Source organism: Nycticebus coucang, chromosome 20 (genome assembly GCF_027406575.1).
Source record: "Nycticebus coucang isolate mNycCou1 chromosome 20, mNycCou1.pri, whole genome shotgun sequence".
In the NCBI taxonomy this organism is placed as follows: domain Eukaryota; kingdom Metazoa; phylum Chordata; class Mammalia; order Primates; family Lorisidae; genus Nycticebus; species Nycticebus coucang.
The window spans coordinates 18,256,889-18,269,443 of NC_069799.1; the positions used below are offsets into that span (position 1 = coordinate 18,256,889).

General features: G+C 38.6%; 1 protein-coding gene and 1 pseudogene across 1 annotated transcript; both read right to left on the reverse strand.

The window, feature by feature from the left end:
* Positions 1-2,520: 2,520 nt before the first annotated feature.
* On the reverse strand, positions 2,521-3,730 carry LOC128572483 (transmembrane protein 248-like; annotated as a pseudogene).
* Positions 3,731-4,784: 1,054 nt separating this feature from the next.
* LOC128572278 (olfactory receptor 11L1) lies at positions 4,785-5,756 on the reverse strand. Its single transcript, XM_053572109.1, has one exon. It carries the CDS (start codon positions 5,754-5,756, stop codon positions 4,785-4,787), a length of 972 nt encoding a protein of 323 aa, XP_053428084.1.
* Positions 5,757-12,555: the final 6,799 nt, after the last annotated feature.

Below are 12,555 nucleotides of genomic sequence, written 5' to 3' on the forward strand. Positions count from 1 at the left end.
GAAATGGCAGGTTCCTAATGATGATAAAAAACTTACAAATAGAATCAAAACTGATTCAAGTCATACAGCAAAAGGAAAAAAATAAAAAGGAAAGAGATAATATGATCTAAAACAATTATTTCAATAGTAAGTTGCTGACCTTTTGTTAGACCTGTAGTCCAAGGTGCCCAAGACAAGCCAGTGCTGCTGTGTGGGTTAACTCCAAATGGTAAATGGGCCCATCTGAAACACTTTTTTAATCCTGAAGTCCACCAGCAAGCTACAGCTCAGGATCAGGCCTGGTCTTTTAGTGCCCAGATGGTAACAGGTCTCCTGAACTTCCTGAGATTCGAGGCCTCTGCATCCACATCCCAGGGACACCTCTCTTCCCCAGCCTTCCTTTAAAACCTTGATTGACTCTGTGTTTCTAAAAGATCTGAGAATTACCTGTGAGGGTGGATGCTGGATTATGAAGTGTCTTTTGTGTGTCCTGGCCTTGGGACAAGTCATGTTGTCCAGGCCTATTTGGGCACTTCCTTTTCTCATGCCTAACTATATCCTTCTTCCTCTGGCTACAAATTCCAACTATTCCCTGCAATTAAAACTGGGGTAATTAATGTTAGCAACAGGCTGTATTGAACAAACCAGTGAATCTTTTTTCACTTGTCTTTTTTCATTTTATATTACTCTGTCAGTTATAAATCTATTCCTATAACTCCACTTGAGATTTAATTAATTCAGTAGCAGCTTAATCTAAAATCTATTGGTGCTAAGGATATTGAAGTTTCTAAAGGCCAAGCCAAATAGCTCTTTCTGAATCTTGTCTCATAAGGGTCTCAGGGTCTCTAAAGAGAAAAGTAAATTAACAAGTTAGCTATGCATCAAGTAAGCAGATGGCATCATAAAAAAAAAAAAAAAGACCGGATAGCTAGGTATGATTACTATGCTTGAAATATACTCAAAGAAAAAAAAGGAATACAAACATATCAAGTTACTACAATGATTATTTTAATAATTTTCAGTAAAAACCCACAATTTTTTCCATTCAAGCATGCCTGGGATAAAATGTTGTGGTTCTAAACCTTCCTAATTGCCACATTGTTACAAATGGAACAAAGGGGTTACCACCCACAGGTTGAGAACCCCTGTAGGCCAATTAGATCACAAGAACTAAGTCTAATTTAGAACAGACTACAGACATAGAGTTAAGAAAAAGAAGTGCTGACAAGCATGCCCAAGGTTTTAATTGCCCTTTTGCTAGAACACTGCCTGGAAAAAGTCATTAGTGACAATAAGTTAGTAAGGCAAAAACTTATCAAGAAAAATAAGTAACAAGTAACAAAAAACTGGGGAAAGTAATGCACAAGTTCTTTAAATGAAGGATTATAAGAAAAAAGGGACAGAAGAACTAAATGATCAAAATGTTATAAGAAATATTCTTATGGTTTTCCCTGATGAATGGCCAATCAGAATTGCATTCTTCAAATTTCATAGGCATCGTTGCCATAATGTTATGTTTCTACTAATTGCCATTTTCCTTCTCAAGGTATGTTAGTTTCATAAAAGTAAATTCAAAAAGAAAAAAAGGAGGAAATATACTCACTGTTTACAAAAACAGGAAACCCTCCATGACTATTAGACCAAAATCACCAGTCTCTCTTTCTATACCGTCATCTGTATTCCAGAAATTAGAACAGCTAATTATTACTCTACTCAAGAGCTAATTACTTTAAGCCCTTTTGAGTGAGGAAGCTGCTTTAACTTTTATAAAAGAAGCAAGGCGAAAAAGAGGACAAAAACAGAATATTTTGTGCCAAATCAAACAAGACCAGGTTCCTCACATCCATGTGGAAAATGAAACTCAGATCTTTACCATGTAGGTGACTTCTAAATATTTTACTTTTTACTCAGGATAAAAACACAAGTCTGTCCTAACTAAAGTAGTGTTAAAATGTGACTATTTTATTTTTTCTTCAAAAAGGAAAAAGAAAAAACTAGATAGGTATGTTTCCTTGCAAGCAAAATGGAGGAAAAGGTATTATTGTTGTTACTATGATTATTAAGCCATAGACCCATAAAAAACATGAAATGGATTGGTGGATTTGAAAATGTAATATCATATCAAAGGTACAGACTGTTTCAAACATTCTGTACGTATCAGGCCAAAACAAGATCCAAACCAAATCTCAACCCACCAGCAATGAAATCGGCCTGTGGCCTTGGTAAAAATATCATGACCTGATCCATGAATTCTCTCTAGCACTGTACAGAAGTATCCCTCCAGGCCCACAAGTCCACGGGTGAGGCTGAAGTGTTCTGGCTATACCCCTGGTGCAAAACACGTGCATCATTGGACCAGTTTCTGAATAGACTTTTATAAATATGTACAAAACAATTACAGGCACTTGAATATCTTTGGCTGTAATAACCCAACATTGCAAGATAATGTATTCACAGAGCGTCCAGACCCAGGTTGGGTTCAGCTGGCAATGATTGATTATTGTTCTCTTAGATTTTTTCAGAAAACAAGGAACTGTGGTATTAGGCTTCAGCCAAAGCCATCTTCTCAGGACAAAATTTAGGATTGCTCTGACACGATTTGCTGAGTCTATCTTTGATAACAGCATAGCAAAACATGGTTATCACTATCATGAAGAGGAAGTAACTGGTGTGCATGAGATGTAACTTTTTTTTTTTTTTGAGACACAGTCTCACTATGTCTTCCTTGGTAGAGTGCTGTAGCATTACAGCTTACACCAACCTCAAACTCTTGGGCTTAAGCTATTCTCTTACCTCAGGTTCCCAAGTAGTAGCTGGGACTACAGGCACCCTCCACAATGCCCATCTATTTTATTGTTGTTGTTATTGTTGCTTGGCAGGCCCTGGCTGGGTTCTAACCCACCAGCCCTGGTGTATGTGGCCAGTGCCCTAGCCACTTAGCTACCAGTGCTGAGCCCATGAGAAGCAAATTTATTAATGAAAAGTCATCATCTGGAAAAATAACTGTAAGTTTAGGATTTAAATAAAGATAGGTTTTTCTAATGGCCCTCTTATAATACCAGAAAGGATTGTAATCTTGAACATATTTTGTGTTGGCCATCTCTGGCAGTTTTGAAGATCTTGTACCAGACCATGGCATTGTTGTACGTGTCAGGAACACAGTGTGGTGGCTGTATGGGGACAGGGAACACACCAAGGGTGGCTGTGAGTGTCACACAGGCTGTGAACACCACCTGCTCACAGTGAGCATGAAGAGCACAGTCATCTGAGCTCCAAGCCATGGGCAGAGTAAAGGTAATATTAATCTCCTTGTGGGCTTTTCTGCCTGAGAGTCCAATCTGATGCCCTAAAATGGTCGAGTACAGATGAGTGATGTTGCAAGGATAGCCTCCAAAGGGTTTAAGTGGATACAAGGTTAGAGTGATTCCAACTGAGATGACAACTGGGCTGGAATCTTCCAGGGACTGCATGGGTGCTCTGGCCTGCCTGCTGCTCATTGTGCTTTCTGGAGTTGTAGTGTCATTGATGAGATGCTTTAATGTTTCATTCTCTGATGCACAGAAGTCCAAATCACTAAGCCGTGGCATAAAAGTATTCCAATACTCTGCCATTTCTGGTGCTTTAATCTCCTTGATTTTGAAGAAATACTCCAGGGTCAAGAAAGCTATTGCTATGGCACTCACACAATCATAAAGATCTCCAGGGGAGGCCAACTGCTGATGTACATCTTTAGGTTCTCCAGGGGTTGATGTTAAACATTATTCTGAATGGCTTCACCATCAAAAAGATGAGGTGGTGGTGGTGGTTGTTTTTTAACATTCTGTCCCTTCACTGCCATATCACCCATGGCCACCTGTCTGGCTCAGCAGGGCCCATGCAAGGACCAGGACTCACTCATGAAAACATGGAGTCGACTTGGGCTCTGGCATCTGTGGTTTCTGGGTCGAAAAACAAAAACAAAAACAAAAAAAACACCACGGCCCATGCTGTCGTGACCTCCGACACCTGGTTTCTGACAGAGGCCATAGATTATTTTTATTGCTTGGTCTTTTCCATATCATTGTGGTCCAGAGAACTCAGACTATAACATAGGTCCTGGCACACACCAGGAGATTAAAAAAATCTGTAGAATTAATTAATAAAATAGTGGTAAGGAATAGTGGATATATTCTAAATATTGGTTGAGTGAAAGAAGATACAAAAGTAATTTAAGCATTTTACTGTGTATTTTTTGACTTGCACAGCTCACAATAGCATACAATACTTTGAATCTTTTTCTCCCTCCATTATTTCCTTCTTTTCTTCCTTCCCAAAAAATTTTAGCCACAAATATTAAAAAGTCTGAGTTGTCATTCATAAATGTTTGGCACTTCAAAAATCCTTATTTTTTCTTTCTTGTCACTAGGACATAATGTAGATCAATACATTTCAAATGTTTTCTTTTTTTCATTCATTCTTTTTTTTTCCATAGCTATTCAATAAGAAGGTTTTAGGTCCACAAGACCAGTCTCCTACCAGTACTTAAAAGATGCATAACTTTCTGTATATGATGCCACATAAACAAAAGAGAACTCTTACTGTAAAATAGTAATGTTGTGTAATCACCATGCAATGAAATCATACTGTCAGATTCCATAAAAAGATAGAAGAAAGTATATAAAGACAAAATTTCCCCTAAAATAGTTTGGTAGAAGCAATTTCTCTTCTGCCCAATTGTTGGTGAGGCACCATCAGGAAGCTGTTGTATTATTTTCTGAAGAATTCACTCCCTGAACTTAACATACTGTGTGTCTGTACAGATTCCCTTACCTAACTAACAAATTTCCTTTCACTCTCACTCCATAGATACCATATTTCCTTCTCATGGCTTTTCTAACAGCTTCTTTGAAGTCTCTGTTCCTCAAGCTGTAGATAATTGGGTTGAGCAGTGGAGTGACCACAGTGTAGAAGACAGAAATAACCTTGTTGACATCAGGAGACAGGTGGCCATTTGGGTGGACATACATGGAGATCATGGTCCCATAGTAAATGGTGACGACAGCTAGATGGGAGCCACACGTGGAAAAAGTTTTCATCTGGCCAGAGGCTGAAGGGATTCTCAATATAGATGATACAATGAAAACATAGGACACCAGTGTCAGAAAAAAGCAAATGCACAGCACAGCAATTGATAGGATGAAGATGGCCATCTGGGTGATATAAATGCTAGAACATGAGAGCTGCATAAGTGGAGGGAGGTCACAGAAGAAATGGTTGATTTGGTTGGGCCCACAGAAGTCCAACTTAGAAATCATCAGGGAAGGCAGAAAGCCTGTTCCAACCCCCATCAACCAGGAAATTGCCACCAGCATGGTGCAGATCTTAGGACTCATGAGGAAGGAGTAGTGGAGTGGGCTGCAGATGGCTAAATATCGGTCATAGGCCATCATGGCCAGGAGAAAGCACTCAGTAGCCCCAAAGAACACAAAGAAGTAGAGCTGTGCCATACAGGCAGAGAAGGAGATGACTTGTCCCCAGGCGAGCAAGTTCGCCAGGAGGAGAGGCACAATGGTGGATGTGTACCAGATCTCCAGAAAGGAGAGATGTTTGAGGAAGGTGTACATAGGAGAGTGCAGTCGCTGGTCCTGGCTCACCACCGAAATAATGACAACATTCCCTGTGATGGTGAGGAAATAGATGAACAGGAAAATGGCAAAGAGCAGAGTCTGCCACTCAAGAAGGTTCTGGAATCCTAGCAGCTGAAACTCAGTCACAATGGAAGCATTTTGGGACTCCATTTCCTGTGAGAAGTGGTGCAGAAAACCTTTTGGAAAAGCACAGTATGAAAGGCAAATATATAATTCCATCTATCTTTTTTATTTGTTTTTATTTTTAATGAGCATATAATTGTCCATGTGTATGAGGCATATTGTGATACTTCAATACATGTGTACAATATGTAATGATCAAATCAGTGTAGTTAGTATATCTATTCCCTCTAATGTTAACACTTTCTTTGTGTTGATAACATGTAAAATCCACTCTTCTAGCTATTTGAAAATATACAATAAACTACCTTTAGTTATAGTCAATCTCTAGTGCTACAGAACATTAGAACTTATTCCTCCTCTCTAGCTGTACTTTGTGCTATTCTCTGTACTTTGTGGGAGAATAAATTCTAGCCATTTTTATGAATATTATTAATCAATGATTGTGGAAAACTGTGTAATCACTGCAATTCTCATTATGCTTAACCTTGTACTTGTTTGCTTGCTGTGAGAAGTGACTGAGATAAAATAAAACATCATGAGCCATAAATAAAATGTGTGGGAAACATGTAACAAAGACAACAGGATGTCCAGGACAGTAGCAAAAGTTACTGACTTGTGACACTAGTTAGGCATGTGTAACTGCAACAAAGTTATTATCACATGCACAGTGAGGAGTAGGGCATATGCATCAGCAGTAACAGTTGCACATACACAAAACAAAAGAAATCACTTAGCTGGGCAGAAATAGCTAAGGCACATGCTAGTCAGACCAATAGACAGCCTGTGGAGAACTGCTACATGTTCCCCACACCAAAATAAAGTAACCCAGAGAAACAGTCACATCTGCACATACTGCTACACATTGTGACATTTTGGGGCAACTTTTTCCTTATACTTCTTTGTTTGAATCTCAATAAATACCTGTTGGAACCTGGAGTGGGGGGCCACACTGCCACACTTTGACAGTGTATGGACCCTCAGCTGTACAGTTGTATTACACAGAGGTTCTGAGTCTTCTCTCCCTGGTGTTCACAGACACCTAGAGGCTCTACCCCACTAGGGGTTGCCTCAGAACTTTGGAATCCACTAACCAACCTTTGGCTATCTTTCTTTAATAAAAAACATTCTAAAATCACAAGCTGAATATGAATATTAGATCTTGCAAAGAGACTTAGGAAGTTCCATCCATTTGAGTTCTCTGAAATCTTGATGTCTTAGTTCCAAACACATAGGCAAAAAAGGATTGAGTAGTAGAGTCAAAACGTTCTCACTGGGCTGGATGCAGTGGTTTATGCCTGTAATCCCATCACTCTGAGAGGCCAAAGCTTGTGGATCACCTGAGTTCATGATTTTGAGACCAGCCTAAGCCAGAGTGAGACCTCCTTTCTAAAAATAGCTGAGCATCCTATAGTCCCAATTACTTGGGAGGCTGAGGCAAGATAATAACTTGAGCCCAAGAGTTTGAGGTTGCTGTGAGCTATGAAACCACAGCACTCTACCAGGGTAACAAAGTGAGACTGTCTCAAAAAAAAAAAAAAATGTTCCGACCATACAAAGTAGGAAAATAGAGATCCCATTTCATTGTGGGCAAGAGACATGAACAGAAGCTTCTCTGAAGAATACAAGCACATAGTCTACAGACACATGAAAAAATGCTCATCATCTTTAATCATCAGAGAAATGCAAACCAAAACTACTCTAAGACACCATCAAACTCCATTTGAAAGCCCTTATTATCCTTCTCTTGCCTGATTGAAATGGTTAGGACTTCCAGTATTATGTTGAATAGCAGTGGAGACAATGGGCATCCTTGTCTAGTACCATATCTGAGTGGAAATGCTTTCAATTTTACTCTCTCCAACATGATATTGGCTGTGGGTTTGCTGTTGATGGCCTCTATCATTTTAAGAAATGTCCTATCTAAGCCTGTTTTCTTACATGTTCTAATCATGAAAGGATGCTGAATATTGTCAAAAGCCTTTTATACATCAATCGAGAGAATTTTATGGTCTTTGTTTTTTATTTTATTTATGTGGTTTATTGTATTTATAGATTAATGTATGATGAACCAACCTTGTAACCCTGGGATAAAATCAACTTGATCATGGTGTATAATTTTTAGATGTGTTGTTGAATGTTGTTTACTAGGATCTTATTGAATATTTTTGCATCCATGTTCATTAGTGATATTGGTCTATAGTTTTCTTTCTTTGTTGGTTCCTTTCCTGGTTTGGGGATCAAGGAGATATTTGCTTTGTTCCCAAAGGAATCCTACCCCAAGGAAGGGTAGGATTCCTTCCTTTTCTATGTTTTGTAATAGGTTATGTAATATTAGTACTAGTTCCTCTTTGAAGATTTGATAGCATTCTGATGTGAAACCTTCTGAACCTGGGCTTTTCTTTTTTGGTATATTTTGTATAATTGATGCTATTTTAGTGCTTGATATAGCTCTATTCAACATTTCTAATTCTTTCTAGTTAGATCTAGGAAGGTGCCGTGCTTCCAGGTACTGGTCCATTTCTTGCACATTTTAATATTTCTGAGAATAGGGTTTTTGGTAGTAATCCTTGAGTACATTTTTGTATTTCTGTAATATCTGTTCTTACTTCCCCTTTGTCATTTTTGATTGAAGTTATCAGAGATTTTACTTTTCTGTTTCTGGTTAGTCTATCCATAGGTTTTAATGAAATCCCCATCAAAGCACCAATTTTATGCTTTAAAGAACTTGAAAAAAAGTACTTTGTTTTATATGGAATCAGAAAAAAAAAAACTGAATAGCCACTACAATACTTATAAATAAAAACAAATCTGGAGGCATCATGCTACCAGACTTCAGCTTATTCTATAAATCTGTAGTGATCAAAACAACATAGTACTGGCTCAAAAACAGAGATGAATATAAGGATAGAAAATTTAGAGATGAACCCAGCTACATATTGTTGTTTGATCTTTGATGAGCCTAATAAAAACATGCATTGAAGAAAAGAATCACTACTTAACAAATGGTGCTGGAAGAACTGGTCATCAACCTATAGAAGACTGAAACTGGACCCACACCTCTCACCACTAACAAAAATTGATTCTTGTTGGATGAAAGATTTAAATTTGAGTCATGAAACTATAAAAACACTAGATTTTTTTTTTTTTTAGTTAGATAGATTAACTAATAGATTGCAGGGAAAATACTTAAAGATATTGGCTTAGGAAAATATTTTATGAGGAAGACTCCCCTAGCAATTGCAACAACACCAATAAATTACTGGGATTTGATCAAGCTAAAAAGCTTCTGCCATAGCTAAGGGCGCTACAACTAAAGCAAACAGACAGCCTTTGAAATGGGTGCAGATTTTTGAACTATGATTCTGATAATGTCCTGATAACTAGAATCTACAGAGAACTCTAACTACTCAATAAGAAAAGAACAAACAACCCCATCCCTTTGTGGGCAAGAGACTTGAACAGAAACTACTCTGAAGATGACAGATGAATGGTCAACAAACATGAAAAAATTCTCATCATCTTTAATCATCAGAGAAATTCAAATCAAAACCACTTTGAGATATTACCTAAATCCAGTAAGATTAACCCACATCACAAAGTCTCAAAACTGCAGATGCTGACATAGATGTGGAGAGAAGGGAACACTTTTATGTTGCTGGTGGGATTGCAAACTAACACAATCTTTGTGGAAAGAAGTATGGAGAATTCTCAAGGAACTAAAAGTTGACCTTCTGTTTGATCCCACATTCTCTTTGCTAGATATCTACCTAGAGGAACAAAAATCATTTTACCACAAAGACATTTGCACTAGAATGTTTACTGCAGCCCAATTCAGAATTGCCAAGTCATGGAAGCAACCCAAATGCCCATCAACCCATGAATGGATTAACAAACTATTACGTATATACACCATGGAATACTATTCAGCTGTAAAAAAGATGGAGACTTTACATCTTTTATGTTTACCTGGATGGAGTAGGAGCACATTTTTCCTAATAAAGTATCTCAAGAATAGGTGAAAAAATGCTAGGCACTGTGGCTCACGCCTGTAATCTTAGCACTCTGAGAGACCAAGATGGGTGTATTGCTGGAGGTCAGGAGTTTGAGACCAGCCTGAGAAAGTTCAAGACCCCATCTCTAAAAACTATCTGGGCTTTGTAGAAGGTTCCTATAGTCCTACCTACTTGGAAAGCTGAGACAAGAGGGTCACTTGAGCCCAGGAGTGGAGGTTGCTGTGAGTTATGATGCCACCACACTCTACTGAGGCAACATAGTGTGACTCTGTCAGTGCCTGTGGCTCATTGAGTAGGGTGCTGGCCCCATATACTGAGGGTGGCAGGTTCACAACCAGCCCTGGCCAAACTGAAAAAAAAAAAAAATGGGAAAAAAGTATTCAATGTACTCAATACTAATATTAAACCAATGTATAAATCCTTACACACTTATACAAATGATAAAACACAAATTTAGTCTGGTAAGGGGGAGGGAAAAAGGAGGGAGAGAAGCCATTCATCTGTCATCTTCAGAGAAGTTTTTGTTCAAGTCTCTTTTCCACAAACCAATATATAAATTCTTACACACTCATATGAATGATAAAACACAAATATAGTGTAGCAAGAGGAAGGGAAAAGGTGGAAAGGGGGGGCGATTGGTGGGAGAAAGGAGAGCATTTAGTTGGATCTCACCTAAAGTGCACAATGTAAGGGTATATTTCAAAATAACTGAGAGTAAATTGTAAACGTTTTACCACAAAAAATTAGTGAAGTGATGGTTATATTAATCAGTTTGATTTAAGCATTCTACATGGTATATCAAATCATCACAATGTACCCCATAAATGTATAGTTATGATTTTAATTAAAAATTATTTTTAAAAAGTAAATAAATCTAGATAATTAACAAAAGCATTATCTCACATAGTTATAGTTTTATGGTGACAATACTCAATAACACTGTCTTAGCATTTTTCAAGAATACAATGTATTGTCATTAACCATATTCACCATGCAGTACAATACACCTTTTGAACTCATTTAAAACAATTCACAACAAATGAACTCCATTGTGTCCTTAGTGATGGGGAGCAATAATTTCCATTCCTCTCAACTCTTCACTCTTGCAGTCTCCTAAAGGACTATTTCATTTTTTCTCTTCTCTTTTTAAACTTCTAACACACCCTTGTCTACATGCCCCTCAATAATAGATGTATTTTCAAAAAGACTAAAATCCTCCAATGACAATATCTGTGAAATTCTTCCAACTGCCATCTTTTCTTCCTGTGCTACTTCTTGCATCTTCCTAATGTTCTGGTTCTGAGGCAAATCCCTCTACTTGGGCATTAGGTGCTATCTCTCTCACATACTAGAGGATACTGCAGGTGAAAGAAATCAAAATATTCCTCTCTTAAATACTAAAGGTTATTGAGCTAAAGAAGCTTAAAACACTGGGGGTTACTCTGTCCCACCCTCTTCTTTCCTGGTGCTGGGATAGGGACTTACAAAGACAAAAACGTCTTTCCACCCCCCTCTCTACCTCTCCCACCTGAGGATAGGTTCCTTCATGGCCTTGCTCAGCAGCTCAGAGACAGCAGTACCAGATGGAGGAGAAGACCTGCTCCTCCCCTGAATTTACCTCCCCACCACCTGCCTAGTTTCAAAAGCCTGAATATGCTTTTCTTTGTTTTGTCACTACATGGGGCTTATGGTTCTTTGTTAAAATACTACTTAAGCAAGGCTGCTGAGCCACTGCTTCCAGAGAGTTGCCTTCCTGAGACAGTTGCTTTCTCCAGTGGCATGAGCTTAACAAGTGTAAATAAAAATGCATGTTTTTCTCCTGTTAATCCATGTGTTTTGTTTTGTTTTTTTCTCTTTGTCATACCCAATAGAGTGCTATGGTGTCATAGCTCACAGCAACCTCAAATTCTTGGGCTCAAGCAATCTTGCCTCAGTCTCCCCAGTAGCCACAAGGCCCAGCTAGTTTTTCTATTTTTAGTAGAGACAAGGTTTTCCTATTGCTCAGGTATCTAACTCCTGAGCTCAAGCAATCCACCCACCTCAGCCTCCCAGAATGCTGGAATTACAGGCGTGAGCCATAGCCTTAATCTTTCTTTTGTTAATAATCTGTCCCAGCAATGAATCTGTGAGAGTCAAGAATGGAAATTATTTTTCTCCCTTTTATAGGTATTATGTCCTCTTCGTCCTGAGTCATAGTGCCCCCCTTTTTGATCAGCCATTTCCTCAGCATGCCAACAAGCTGATTTTGTCTTGCTTTGCAAAAGACAAACCAGAGATAAGTAGGTTTGGATTCTATTCTTTTCTCCAAATACTTCCTGCACGTGTCCGCTCCCTTTTACATACACCTTCCCATTTGAAAGGCATGGTCTCTCCCAGACACCCCTGTTCCTCTGCTTTCTTGTTCAACTGAATCCCAGGCAATCAGGATTTTTCTCTCACTGCTCCCACAAAACTGCTCTACCATGTTCTCATGGCCCTCCAACCATCCGTCCCCATTCCTAATCACCTTGGTCTGACAGCAGCATCATACAGTTGATCCCTCCCTTCTCCTGGATCTAGTCTCATCACTTAACATCCACAACTCTGATACATACATGCTCTTTGAGTTCAACCACAGCCCTGAGTTTTCACATTTGTGTAACCTCAGACTGAGCATCTCTGAACCTCCCTTATAGTTTCAAGCAGTCTCTTGACTTTCAGTTCCATCACTGTGCTGTCAACTTTCAAATTTATGTATCAAGCTTGCATATCAGTCTTGTGCAAACAGCTGCCAATTTGAAATGCACATGCATATGTCTAATCAGCATCTGAAA